This window comes from Lacerta agilis, chromosome 18 (assembly GCF_009819535.1).
Source record: "Lacerta agilis isolate rLacAgi1 chromosome 18, rLacAgi1.pri, whole genome shotgun sequence".
Classification (NCBI taxonomy): Eukaryota; Metazoa; Chordata; class Lepidosauria; order Squamata; family Lacertidae; genus Lacerta; species Lacerta agilis.
In genome coordinates, this window is record NC_046329.1 from 10,687,699 (window position 1) to 10,702,229 (window position 14,531).

A 14,531-nucleotide genomic window follows, 5' to 3' on the forward strand; every position below is an offset into this window, starting at 1 on the left:
TCCAGCTTTTTTTGCGCGTGGGGGGGGGGTGGGAACCACCTGCTGAAAAAGGGAGCAGAGATGTGGATCTCCCCGGGTGATCTTTTCAAGAGGAGCCTAATCTTTGCGGCCACATCCCTCCCAATGATCTCATCCGGCCAAGGTTCGGCAGAAAAAAAACAATTGCAGATATATATTTTCCCGGGCGTGGGGGGAGAGAGGGAAACTTTGATGGAGAAAGGCTGGCCTGGTGTGTGTGTGTGTGTGTGTGTGTGTGTGTGTGTGTGTGTGGTTGTTGTTGCTTTAAAAAAAGAGAAACCATTGGCAATTTTATTGCTCATGCAGGAACAAGGGCTTGAGGTGGCAAGTGTGACGAACAGGATAAGTGTTTGCTTGTGTGTGTGTGTGTGTGTGTGTGTGTGTGTGTGTTCATACACACATCTTAGGCCTGGTGTGACTTGCTTCCCAGCCAGAGATGAAACAGACGAAACGCTCGATAGAGGAGGCGAGGAGGAAGCTTGTTTTCTAAATGCATCTGGAAAAGGGATGGGAGGAGATCTGAACACAGGACACAGGGCAGTCGGGGAGAGCTCTGGACCAAAGGGGTTCTGTAGGGGACCCAGCACTCATCCGCTACTTTGGCCAATCAGTATCCCTGAAGGAGCGTCTCCACCCCCCATCTGAGGTCTAGCTCCGAGGGCCTTCTGGCAGTTCCCTCCCTGCGAGAAGTGAGGTTACAGGGAACCAGGCAGAGGGCCTTCTCGGTGGTGGCGCTCGCCCTGTGGAACGCCCTCCCACCAGATGTCAAGAAAAAGAAAACAATTATGCTCTCAATTCTATGTTATGTCTGTTATCTCCAGCCCTCCAAGGCTCTTATTAATTGTGCTAGATTCGACTTTTACTCTGGGTCCTGTTCCATCCCCTCCAACGTTTCTCCCCTGAAAATAGGGATGTCCTAAGGAAAAGCGGGACATTCCGGGACAGCTTCTTTGAGTCTTTGACTGTCCCTGGAAAATTGGAACCCTTGGAGGGTCTGTATTCTGCTCTCGAAGTTGCCAGCACCCCATAACCTTGTTGGGGGGCTCGGAGCTTTGTAAAGAAACTGCAAATGCAATGGCCTGACAGTCTTTGTTGATCTCTGTCTCTCTCACACACACACAGACAATTCCACTCGGCTGACGAGCAAAATATTTTCCCCCTAGTTGCTGACGTGGGGCGTTTTCCCTTTTTATTCCAGGATCGTAGGGAAAGGTCTAGCGACCTTTTGTCTCTCTCCACACCCCTAACGCGGAACAATAATGTTTGTTTGCCGGCCTGCCCGCGCCAGTTTCTCATTATATCATCGCCAAATGCCTCGTTTTTTAAAAAGCCGGCCCCCTCTGCCTCCTCCCCCTTGCACAACAGATTATCTCACGCACGCATTACGCCAAGGGGAGATGGTCCTGGTTTGCCCAATAAACCAGTTTATTCTCAGAAGGGGAGTCCTGGGTGCGAGTTTTGCACAGAGCCTGCAGGGCCTCCTTCATTCTGCAAAAAGAGTTCTCGAATCCAGCACTCTAGAACATCGTATTTCACACACACCCTCCTCCAGTCTCCTCAAATGTCCCCTCCAGTTAGGGGTGGGGGGGAGATGATCTGGATCCAGTGCACATTTAAAGGCAAACCTATCTAATGGTTTGGGGAAGGGTGGGGATGTGAACGGAAACCCGTCCCTAGTTTGAAATGCCGCAGTCCTCTGAATTTTGCAATGTTCAAGCTCTGGTTTCCCCAGTAGTGATGCATGGAAGTGAGAGCTGGACCATAAAGAAGACCAGATCTACCAGGACAAACATGGAAAATATAGGCAGGGTCAAAAGATAACAGAATTTGGAAGATATCTTGCAAGGCACTTATGTGAAACAAACCAGGAATCTAAACCGAAGTGTGGGAAATTAGAGGTTTATCCTAATTTGCTCCCCTGCAGATCGAGAGGAAAAAAACAACTCCTCAGAAGATTTACCCTAAAAACTGGAACCTTATTAGAAACCCTATGGCCCGTGAGAGCTGGACCATAAAGAAGGCTGATCGCCGAAGAATTGATGCTTTTGAATTCTGGTGCTGGAGGAGACTCTTGAGAGTCCCATGGACTGCAAGAAAATCAAACCTATCCATTCTTAAAGAAATCAGCCCTGAGTGCTCACTGGAAGGGCAGATCCTGAAGCTGAGGCTCCAGGACTTTGGCCACTTCGTGAGAAGAGAAGACTCCCTGGAAAAGACCCTGATGTTGGGAAAGATGGAGGGCGCAAGGAGAAGGGGACGGCAGAGGACGAGATGGTGTAGCTCCCTGTAGCTCAAGACCCCCCCCAAAAAAACCCATCATGCATACATCACAGAAACAGGCGGTCCCCAGCAGAAATTGGAGTGTGTTGCTTCTCTCCTGTCTGCCAGGATACCTGATGATACCTTATCAATTGCCTTTTCTGGGTAGCCTGGCCATTCCTTGGAGATGGCAAATAGTTCCTGAATATCTTATGCATATTGATAGTGTGCTCAGCTCAACAGATACTTGCCAGACTGTATTTGAAAAGGGAGGTTTAAGCCCTTCCAGTTAAAGACAATTGGAAAGTTTTTCCTATCTCCTTCCTCCTTGCAGAGAACTATTTGAGGTCAATTTGGAAGAGTCCAAATGGCTTCAGGATTGCTCTCCTGGACTATATCAGACATGTGGTTTAAATTCTTATGTATGTGTTTGTCTTGTACATTTATGAACATTTATTATACATACCGTGTTTCTCCTAAAATAAGACATGGCCATAAAATAAGCCATAGCAGGATTTCTATGCATTTGCGAAATATAAGCCGTTCCCCGAAAATAAGCCATAGTGATGCGGCACCTCCCATTAAAACAGCCTGGAGAGGCGTGGCTATGCAGCGTACTGATGCGATGCGGTTAAAATAAGACATCCCCTGAAAATAAGCCATACTGTGTTTTGTTGAGGGGAAAAAAATATAAGACGGTGTCTTATTTTAGGAGAAACACGGTATATATATAAGGCCTTAGAATTCCTATAACACGGGGGAAGCAATTTCCTCTCCAAAATCTGCGAACCTCGTTCATGTTAGTTGTTCGCCCAGACCCTCTGCATACAGGCACCTGCAGCCACACAATCAATCAATCAATCAATCAGTTCCACGCAGTCACTAAAACAAAACGAAAGCAGTCCGCAAAAACAAGAACGCAAAAACAGACAGACCTTGGTGTAACACTCAAATCAGAAGTGTGGCACTCAGAACGGAGCATGTTTGGCTTCTGAAAAAAGTTCGCAAACTGGAACACTTCCTTCCAGGTTTGCAGTGTTTGGGTTCCAAGTTGTTTGAGCACCAAGGCGTTTGAGAACCAAGGGACCACTGTATGGTTCCACTTATCCCTGTCTCCCGTGCCACCAAGACTTGCCACCGATAGATACTGGACCTGCCGGAGGGACTTTTAAACTCCTCAAAATGTAGGCTCTACAGGGATGTAGCTGTGTGCCTTTTCCCCCCCCCTTCCCCAGCCATCACCCACCTCGAGCCAGAATTGATGGACCTCCTTTGCTCTGATGTGATCATGAGATTTCCAGCGTTGCGGAAAAGGAAACATCCCTGCAGAGGCTAGGCACGTCTTCTCCTTTCCTTCAGCGTGGTTCTGACTTCAGGCTAGCAACTCCCCCCACCCCCCGAAAAAGAACCCCCATTCTGATGTGATCTTGCAACGGAGAATTAACATCACCTATAAGCGTGCTTACTCAGGGGCAGGTCCCCAGCTTACTCCTGAGTAAGCCCTGCAGGCTCAGACCTTGAGGAATTGCCATCTGCGGCTGGTTGTGGGGTTTTTTTTGGGGGGGGGGGAACAGAGGCAGAAGCAATGATGTCGGCCCTCAGCGGTAGCAGAAACAGCGGCTTTCATTCATAAATACGCTCGGTGTTGTGGGGACGGATCTCAGCAATGCCACTAAAATGCCTCGAGCATTTAAGGGGGGGGGGGAGAGAGAATCCAGCTCTTTTTCCTCCGCCTCTTCCGAAGAGCCTCTTCCATCAAATATTCATGGCCTCCATTTTCCCCGGGCTTCACCAGCGACGCATCTCCCTCTCTCCGCCGCCCTCCTCCTAATGCATCTCCCGCGATTCGAAGGCCACCTGCAACCTCTGCCTCCCCTCCCCCTCCCCCCCTTTCTCTTGAGCTCGGTGGGAAGCGAACCGCCAGGTTGGGAAAGGGGGGCAAACCAGGGCTCGGTTGTAGACGCCGCACGAATCAAGGGCTTGGGGGGCAAGGGGGCTCCCCGCCGCGGACCTGATCAATGTTGGGGTCTGGGTGGTTGTGACCGTCCCCCACGCCCCACAAGGAGGGTTCACAATCGAACCCCAAGAGCAGTCTGTAGCCGTGGAAGGTCCATAGCCCCCCCTCAATGAGAGTCTGTAGCCACACCCCTGGGGAGTCCATAGCCACGCCCATGAGTATGTAGCCACACCCCTGGGGAGTCCATAGCCACGCCCATAAGGAATCTGTAGCTACGCCCATGAGTCTGTAGCCACTCCCCCGGAAGGCTATAGCCACGCCCCTGAGGAGTCCATAGCCACGCCCATAAGATTGTAGCCACTCGCCCGGGAGTCTGTAGCCACGCCCATGACAGTAGCCACACCCCTGGTGAATCTGTAGCCACGCCCATAAGGATTCTGTAGCTACACCCATGAGTCTGTAGCCACTCCCCCTGAGGAGTCCATAGCCACGCCCATGAGATTGCAGCCACTCCCCTGGGGTGTCTGTAGCCACGCCCATGAGAAGTGTGTAGCCACGCCCATGAGACTAGCCACTCCCCTGAGAAGTCTGAGCTCACTCTCCTTCCTCCCCGACACCCCCCCCCCTCACTGCCTGATAACCCCAGATGGCTCTGGGGGTACCAACGAGTTCCGGATCCCTCCAAACAGCCCCAATTTGCCTTGGGATTTTGGGACTCGGCCGAATCCGGTTCACAGATGAATATTTCACAGCGCTGAGCTGCCTCCTGCCTCACTTCGACGTACGTACCAAACCAGAAACGGTCCGTGTGTCTATGTGTGAGCGACACCGGAGCCCATGGATAGCTCGGTTGGTTAGAGTGTGGTGCCAAGGTTGCAGGTTCGATCCTCAAACGGGACAGCTGCCTATTGCGACGGGTCAGACTGGATGACCCCCGGGGTCCCTTCCGGCTCTACGATTCCAGGCTGCTGGGAAGACTTCCTTTCTAATGCCCTTATCATTTCCTGCAAAGGGAGATCTCCTGCTTAAGATTGCGCAGAGAGGCCGGGCGGTCGCTTGGTGTGGAAGCGGGGAGGCACTCTGCACACGCTCAGAGGGATCTCGCCTCCTCACTTCGCATTGACTCCTTGCTTTAAAAGCGTGCTCCGCTTTGAGTGCCGCGCTTCCGATTTGAGCGTGGTCTGATTTTGCTGTTTATTTTGAATTTTCGCGGCCCTTTCTGTTTCGTTTCTGTGACTGCCTGGAACCCAGTTCAGCTACTGATTGATAGGTTTGGCGAATGCAGTACATTTTTATTGCTTCCGTTTTATGGATCGATGGTCTCGCTGGATAGTAAAATCCACGTTGAATTGCTGTTCTAGGGGTTGTTTTTAAAAGTCTGGAACGGATCGATCCGTTTTGTGTTCCTTTCTATGGGAAAGAAGCGCGCCTTGGTTTTGGAACGCTTTGGTATCGGAACGGATTAAGTTTGAGAACCAAGGCGCCGCTGTATTGGGGGCCGATTCCCGGGCAGAGGCGCCCGGGGTTGTGTTTCGAATTCCTCCGGGCGCCTGTGGCTTTCTCTCCTCCACCGGCCTACCCCGCAGGGCTGCTGGGAAGGCCAAACGAGACGCAGCTCTCAGACGCTCCCGGCGGAAGGAAGGACCGTTTGGGACCCGGGTGCGAAATGAAACAGGTGTGTGTGTGTGCTTTGCATTGTTGGAAAGAGGGGAGTCGCGGCCGGGCGGCAGTTCAAAAGACTGGGAAGAGCTGCTACGGACTCAGCATAACCCAAGCTGACCTTGCTTAGAGAAATCTGCTGTTTCAGCAACTATCTCAGCTGTGAAGGGAATGTTTCCAATGTGGCCGGCATCAGAGAGGGAGAGGGAGAGGGAGGGAGGGTGGCTGGCCATCCAGCCTAATTCTCAGCCATCCTGTGCCCCGTGGACAATGGGCAACCAAAGCCCATTTAGTTCCACCTCATTATACACAAGAGAAGGGAAGGTTCTGGATTCGAATCACGCGCTTTTTGCTGCGTTTCGCCAAGAAGCTCCTGGAGAGGCAGTGTGGTGTAGTGGTTGAGAGCGGTAGACTCGTAATCTGGTGAACCGGGATGTCAAATCCAAACTCTTCTTCCTCTTCTTCTTCTTCTTCTTCTCCTTCCTTCCTTCCTTCCTTCTTTCCTTCTGCCATCACTTACCTCCTTCCATTACTTATTTTCTTTCTTTCTTTCTTTCTTTTGCCATCACTGGTCTCCTTCCAGCCATCACTTATTTATTTACTTTTGCCATCACTTGTCTCCTTCCATCACTTATTTTCTTCCTTCCTTCCTTCCCTCTTCAATGCCCATCTCTCTTCTTCCTTCCTTCCTTCCTTCCTTCCTGCCTGCCTGCCTGCCTTCTTTCCTTCCTTCCTTCCTTCCTTCCTCCCTCCCTCCCTCCCTCCCTCCCTCCCTCCCTTCCCTCTCCCATCCCCTTTTCCTCTTCAATGCCCATTTTCTTTCTTTCTTTCTTTCTTTCTTTCTTTCTTTCAACAAAGCATGCATTTTAATAAATAAATAAATAAATAAATAAATAAATAATAATTTATTATTTATACCCCGCCCATCTGACTGCGTTTCCCCAGCCACTCTGAGCAGTTTCCAAAATAATATTACAATACAATAGTCTATTAAAGATTAAAAGCTTCCCTAAACAGGGCTGCCTTCAGATGTCTTCTAAAAGTCTGGTAGTTGTTTTAATGCGTGGTTTAACCTAGTTTTGCACGTATTCCATTTCTTTCCCCACATTACTCGGCCGGAAGGGAAACCGCATTGCGAAATTCGGAGCGCTGCAAATTTCATAGGACGCGGTCGTGACCTGCTACGCATACGTTTCGCCTGTGGATGCGAATCAAAAGGCTCTCCTCCGCTCCGTATTGCCTTCCCCGCCGTCAAAAATAAAACGTGCCCCTTTCCGTAAAACCTTCTCATTCCTTTCTTTTGCACAGGAAACTCAACAGTGCGCTTTGACAAGTGTAGAAATCAAGGTAAAGGGTAAAGGGACCCCTGACCGTTAGGTCCAGTTCGCGGACAACTCTGGGGTTGCGGCGCTCATCTCGCTTTAGTGACCGAGGGATCCGGCGTCCAGCTTCCTGGTCATGTGTCCAGCAGGACTAAGCCGCTTCTGGCGAACCAGAGCAGTGCACGGAAACGCCGTTTACCTTCCCGCCGGAGCGGTACCTATTTATCTACTTGCACTTTGACGTGTTTTCGAACTGCTAGGTGGGCAGGAGCTGGGACCGAGCGACGGGAGCTCACCCCGTCATTGCGGGGATTCGAACCGCCGACCTTCTGATTAGCACGCCCTAGGCTCTGTGGTTTAGACCACAGCGCCACCCACAATCAAACAGCCCCTTAAATAAATATCAAATAAAGTTGTCCCGTCTCTCCCGGAAAAGAAATCCTTGCCCGACACACACGTACAGACTTGCAGGCCCCTCCACCCAAAGCGACTCTTTCGGTTTCAAAGTAAATAGCAAACATGCCAATTAACAAATTTTTAAAAAGTCCGCCGATCACAGCAGAGCGAGCTGACCAGCTATTTTCTCCATGATTGGGGGAGGGGGGGAGCACATTTTAGCTTTGATCTAGCCTGTTTCCCACAGGGCTCCAGACAGCTGGTGGCATTACGAGGTAGACTGCTCCTGGAAATGGGGGCTTCATTTGGGCGTCGGGCGGAATTTCCGAAAATCCCCGGAAATGTACCGGGGGAAACCCAGGCAACCCAATGTCGAAAATGTTGATTCCTCCCCAACCCCCGCGCGAAGGTTCTTAAAAATAGCTTTAAAAGTTCCGTGTTTTTTGCAAGATAAAATAAAAATAAAAAGGCTCAACCGATTTGGCACACAAAAAAAGGTCCCTGTAATAGGCAGGTCCATAAAAAGCTCAAAGAGTGAGCCGACAGCAGGGGAAGGAATCCTAAGAAGGTAAGAATAGCAGAACCTGAGGGCAATAGCGATTCTCCGCATTTGTGATCTCCAGCTGCCTTTGCCAGGTGAGGTAAAGCCCGAGGTAGACTGCGCCTGAACCTGGAGGCTCTATTTTGCGACCACGTCTAACCGCTGCCGAAAAACCCCTTGCTACTCCTCTGCGAATTTGTCTAATCTGGTTTTAAAGCCATCTGATCTGGGCCCCTGATGGCAGCAAAATGAAAACAAAACATCCCCAAAGGCGTGATTCTGCAAGGCAGCTTTTTTGCAAAACAAATCTGGGGCCAAGTTACTAGGCCGGGTGAAGATTCGTCGGTCCGTTTGCGCGCGACTTGAGCATTTGTGGTCTGAAAGGGGAATGAAGCGGAAGGGAAGGGGTTTCCCTAGAGCTACCCCCCTGCTTCGAAGCTGTTCCTAAAATACAAATCGGGTGGCATTTAAATTTTAATAAACAAGAGATCTAAACAAAACGCGCGCTGGGAAAAGCTACAGGATAAACTTCGCTTGCGTGTTGCGATCTCTTACGCTCAGAAAGCAACTTTCTTTAGCTGTGATTCGTGCCGGATTTACGTATAAGTTAAACAAGCTCTGGCTTAGGGCCCCACTCTCTTGGGGGCCCCCCAAAAAATTAAAGAGAGGGGGGAAAACCTGGATGTACATTTCCAAAATACAAGATAAAAAACAAATAAAATAGAACCTACATCCAGCAACAGTGTAAGTCATGGGCCTCGCCTGCTAGCCTGCTCCCTAAAATATCACTGGTTTGCTCCTTTCTATATATAGGGTGCCCGCATTCTGCAGGTGTGAATGGCTTGAGATACCTGTTAGGTCCATCAATATAGCATATATTCAACACAAAAAACAGCGACCATTTGTTGTTGACAAAGGACAGCCGGACATAGAAAGGGCCCCATGACCTTCAGGAGCTGAGGGCTGCATCGAACCTCAATCCGGCCCTGTTTCCAGATGTTGGATTCCACCAGCCCCGATGATCAGGGACAAAGGGTGTTTGCAACACCTGGAAAACTCTCTCGGGGGACCCCAAAAAAGTTAAAGCGGGGGGGGGGGAAACTGGATGTACGTTTCCAATATATAAGATAAAAAACAAATAAAATAAAACCTACATACAGCAAACAGCTTTAGATACCTGTTAGGTCTCTAAATCACCATATAGCATATATTCAACACACAAAAAACAGCGACAATTTGTTGTTGACAAAGGGCAGCTGGACATATAAAGGGCCCCATTGCCTTCCGGAGATGAGGGCCTCGTCAAATCTAAATCCGGCCCTGGATCCCTGCATTGCGTGGGGTCAGACTAGATGACCGCCAGGGGTCCCTTCCATACAATTGTATGGTTCTGTGAGCCAAAAAAAGCAATGCTCTTCTGTAGCAAGTCTCCGGATCCCGGGGAAACCAGTTTGCAGATGCAGAGGAGGAAAAGCTGGGTGGCTGATTGGATCTGCTTTAATCTCTTCGGGAAGCAGGTGGGGGCCGAACTGAAACAAACGCTAATGAGATCTAGCTGAAGTTTAAAAAAAACTAGATGCATGAGAGTCCGGCCCTTGAGGAACCAGCAGGCCCAGTGGTTAAGACTTGCAAGGCTGTCTGTCGCACAGGACTAGGGATCGGGGCAATCCCCCAATTTCTGTTGGGAGAAATTCGCCCCGGAAATGCCGGCGAACTCTCTCGGTGCAGTTATTTGTCACGCAGAAGACAGGCCACAAAAGTGGGGGAACTGAGCTGGATCCAAAATGGGCATCCCTACACATAGAATTGTGGAGCTGGAAGGGACCCCCCAGAGGTCCTCTAGTCCAACCCCCTTTGCAATGCAGGCAGAAGCTGGTTTTTTCCGCCGTTCCCAAAAAGTTAGATCCCAAACCGGAGGGGTTCAAATTCCGGAAAAAGGGGGAGATTTCAGGAAGGACAACCTGAAGGTATGCGGTCTGCAACGTCTTGCAAGGCACTTATGTGAAACAAACCGAAGTGTGGGAAATTAGCTGTTTATCCTAATTTGCTCCCCTGCAAACCAAGAGGAAAAAACAACTCCTTGGAAGATTTACCCTAAAAACTGGAACCTTATTAGAAACCCTATGGCCCGTGAGAGCTGGACCATAAAGAAGGCCGATCGACGAAGAATGGATGCTTTTGAATTGTGGTGCTGGAGGAGACTCTTGAGAGTCCCATGGACTGCAAGATCAAACCTATCCATCCTTAAAGAAATCAGCCCTGAGTGCTCATTGGAAGGACAGATCCTGAAGCTGAGGCTCCAAGACTTTGGCCACCACATGAGAAGAGAAGACTCCCTGGAAAAGACCCTGATGTTGGGAAAGGTGGAGGGCGCAAGGAGAAGGGGGCGACAGAGGATGAGATGGTGGGACAGTGTTCTTGAAGTGACTGGCATGAGTTTGGCCAAACTGCGGGAGGCAGTGGAGGATAGGGGTGCCTGGCATGCTCTGGTCCATGGGGTCACCAAGAGCCGGACACGACTGAATGACTGAACAACAACAAATATGGTTTTCCCAGTAGTGATGTATGGAAGTGAGAGCTGGACCATAAAGAAGGCTGATCGCCAAAGAATTGGTGCTTTTGAATTATGGTGCCGGAGGAGGAGACTCTTGAGAGTCCCATGGACTGCAAGAAGATCAAACCTATCCATCCTTAAAGAAATCAGACCTGAGTGCTCACTGGAAGGGCAGATCCTGAAGTTGAGGCTCCAGTACTTTGGCCACCTCATGAGAAGAGAAGACTCCCTGGGAAAGACCCTGATGTTGGGAAAGATGGAGGGCGCAAGGAGAAGGGGACGACAGAGGATGAGATGGTGGGACAGTGTTCTTGAAGTGACTGGCATGAGTCTGACCCAACTGCGGGAGGCAGCGGAAGACAGGAGGGCTTGGCGTGCTCTGGTCCTTGGGGGTCACCAAGAGTCGGACACGACTCAACGACTAAACAACAACAGCAAGATCGAAGGGGGGAAAAAACTCCTTGGAAGATTTACCCTAAAAACTGGAACCTTATTAGAAACCCTATAGCCCGTTTTATTGTAAGGCTCTCTGATCCTTTCCCCCACGGGAGTGTATCAAATCTGAAGCAAATGCATCCTTGCGCCTCCCTGTTCTATCTCTCCAGAGCAGGAGGGATTTGGAATTTAGAAGAAGGCTCCGAGGATACCCGGGGTGTGCTGCGGTTACGTCACGGAACGTCCACAAACATTCAGGGCGGGCGGGGGTGGGGGTGGGGAAAGGGTCCCGGGGGCACGCATTGCCGAAAGCCCCGGACCCCCGCAGCCGCCGCCGATGGCCTGGAGCTGGGAGCGTATCTTTGGCTGTGGAAATGTAATCCTGCGCTCTTGCTGATGTCAAGACAACTTGCTGGGGGTAGATCTCCCGGGAGATTCTGCCTGGCGCCAGCAAATCCTCACGGACGAGCGAGGATGCTGGGGGAAGCGCAATTTTTTTTTGTTTGTTCTCAGAATGGAGATTGGCCGGGGGTGGGGTGGGGTGTGTGTGCAGATAAGGAGCTTTTAACAGAGGTGCCAACTCCCCGGGTGCCCCACGGAGGGGCAAATTTCGGTGCCGCCGGGGGGGGGGGGGGCAAAACGAAGGCTTCATTTCACCCAGTTTGGCACCTCCTCTCCCCCACAGGCCGGGAGCCTCAGTGCCACCCCGTCGGAGGCTTCAAAAAAACAACAACCCGGCTAGCCCTCCTGTAAGCTACAGCTCTGCCAGGGCCATGCAAGCTGCGTGGCACCCACACACACACACACCCGGGCACCCACGTCTGTGGGGCAAAGCTGGCACTCCCGGGAAGCTAGGTGCCAAGAAGGTGTTCCCATCCGTGCCAGGCAGCCTCCCCTTCTTCTCAATTTGTGCCGGGCGCGGTTTCAAGTGAGGGGGAAATCCCAGGACTGCTCGGCGCTGGTGTGCCAGGCTGGTGGGCAGGAAAAGACCCCGGCGGGAGAATACCCTCCCTAGCAATGGCCGGATTTGCTGGTACCACCGACAGAGGTCTCGTAAAGAGACATTCATGGAGGCAAGCTCTTTCATGGAGGCAAGCTGTTTCTGTGCCACCCTCAGAGACCTCCGAGAGGGTCCTACATAGAGATTTTTGGTCTGGAAACGCAGGCACCCCCGAAACTCGGCCCTCCAGGATGTTTTGGGACTACAACTCCCATCATCCCTAGCTAGCAGGACCAGTGGTCAGGGATGATGGGAATTGTAGTCTCAAAACATCTGGAGGGCCGAAGGTTGGGGGTGCCTGCCCTAACGGTTTGTTCTATGTCCCCCACCCCCCCCCAAAAAAACCATCTGCACCAGGCAGAAGTTGAAACGAACATTTTGAGGGCTGCACCTAAGGGAGTGAGATTTCTGGGTTCAGACCCCCCCCCCCTTTAAAAAATGACACAGGGCCTGTTTTTAAGAGAGAGAAGATGGGCTGGGTTTTCAATGAATGATCCTCTTTGCATTTTAATTGTTGTTTTTCTACCATGCCATCCTGCCTGGGCCGGTCTGCTGGTCTCATCTTTTGCCGCTGTGCCCGTTTCCAATATTTTAGATATTGCTATTTGCTGTTATACAAATTGGTTTCACGCTTGCTTTCAGCGACGCTTGCTGCTTAAATGTTTGCTTTCTATTCATGGGGAGCTACCTCGAGAGAACCGTGGTTTGAAAGGCGGGGTAGAAATCTCAGGAAACGAATAATAATAATAATAATAATAATAATAATAATAATGAAAGGAACCCTGGAGAACAGCTCCTTTCTGAGCGTCCTGAGCTTCACAGACTCTACACACACACACACACACACACACACACACACACACACAAACACACACACACGTGTCGGGTCATTCCCCAGGCCTAGTAACATATTCCATATGGCCACCCCAAGCCATTTTGCCGCCCGAGGCAAAGGAAAAGATCCCCCCCCACCTCACTCCCCGCCGCCCGAATCCAAACAGGGCCGGCAGAAAGATCTTCAGCGCAGGAGATGGGCCGGCAGGTTGGCTGGGTTCAGGGAAGCGACTCTGGCCCACGTGGCGGAGAGGCAGATCTGAGCACCTGCAGTCCTTTCCATCCTTTGCCGACCAAGAATCCTGGCTCAGACTGCCTAATGGCAGGGCCAGATCCCTTCTCTCTCTCTCTCTCTCTCCCTCCCTCCCTCCCTCCCTCCCTCTCTGCCCCAGCCCCAATGGTCTTCTCCGTACTCGCCGGGGATGCCCTTCCTTTAAAAACAACAACCCCCCTCCCCCCAAAAAAAATCAGGATTGGACCGGGCAGGATATGGAGATAGAAGGCAGGCAGCCTCTCTCGGAACCGCCTGAGTCACTGTGAGTGGGGAGGGGGACGAGGAAGGGGGGGGGAGAGAGAGAGAGATGGGTGGAGGCTGCCACGCAGAATCACGCAGGAAACAAACAACAGGTAAAAAAATAATAGAAAAAAAGAAGTGAGCGAGATGGTTCGCCCACATGCCAGAAAGCGGAACCTACCGAGATCGTCCCCAAATCTCTCCCACTGGGGGGGTTCGCAGACCCCTGGCATGCTCTGCCTCCCCTCACCCCCCACCCCCCCAAAGTGTTTATGAGCAATACGCAGGGTGCTATGTAGTATCAGCGTAGGGTGGAGGGAGGGGGAAAATCTGGGGTGCGGAAATTCCTCTGGGATTTGGGGTGTCCATATAGCCAGATCAGCTCCCCCTTCTTCTTCTTCTTCCCTCCCTCTCTCCACACAAACAAACCACACAACCGCCGCCTGCGCCAAACCAGCCGAGATGTGCTTTGCTTGCAGCACGGAGAAAAATAACAAACGCCGGGTGGGGTCGGGGGGGTTTTAAGGAGAAAGGTGCACGCAGAAGGAAGGAGGGAAGGAGGGAAGGAGCTCGGAGAAGTGATGGGAAGGGAAAAGACTTACTCCATTTTCGGTGCCGCTGCTGGCGCGCTCCGGTCCTACAGCCTGGAGACCTTGCAAGGTGCAAGGAGAGAGGGAGAGGGAGGGGGGGAGACAGAGAGCAGCGCCTGCTTGGCTGGATTGATCTCGCTCTCCTTTTCCCTTTTCCCCTCCTCCTCCTCCTCCTCCTCCTCCTCCTCCTCCTCTCCTCCTTCAAGATCTGCGCGTCCCAGAGGCCGCGCAAAGCATCCCCTCCGCGAACCGCGTATTGTCCAGAGCCGACGATGGATGCGCGAGTAGGAGAGGCTCGCTTGTTATGGAGGAGCGCGGACTGTGGGTGTCCTTGCGCGCTTTGCAAACCGCACCCCCCCCCTCCGTGTCTCTCTCTCTCTCTCTCTCTCTCTCTCTCTCTCTCCAGCATCGCAACAGCACCTCCTGCCGGCCGATGCGCGCCACTGTGCGTC

The 14,531-nt window shown here is 51.6% G+C and overlaps 1 protein-coding gene across 1 annotated transcript in view; it reads right to left on the minus strand.

Annotated features, from left to right (window-relative positions):
• LOC117039416 (paralemmin-1-like) overlaps window positions 1–14,245 on the minus strand; it is a 42,997-nt gene extending 28,752 nt beyond the window's left edge. Inside the window, exon 1 of the mRNA XM_033136516.1 lies at window positions 14,092–14,245. Coding sequence (XP_032992407.1) covers window positions 14,092–14,096 — 5 coding nt within the window. The 5' untranslated portion in view covers window positions 14,097–14,245. The remainder of the gene's footprint in view (window positions 1–14,091) is intronic.
• Between the last annotated feature and the right edge of the window lie 286 nt (window positions 14,246–14,531).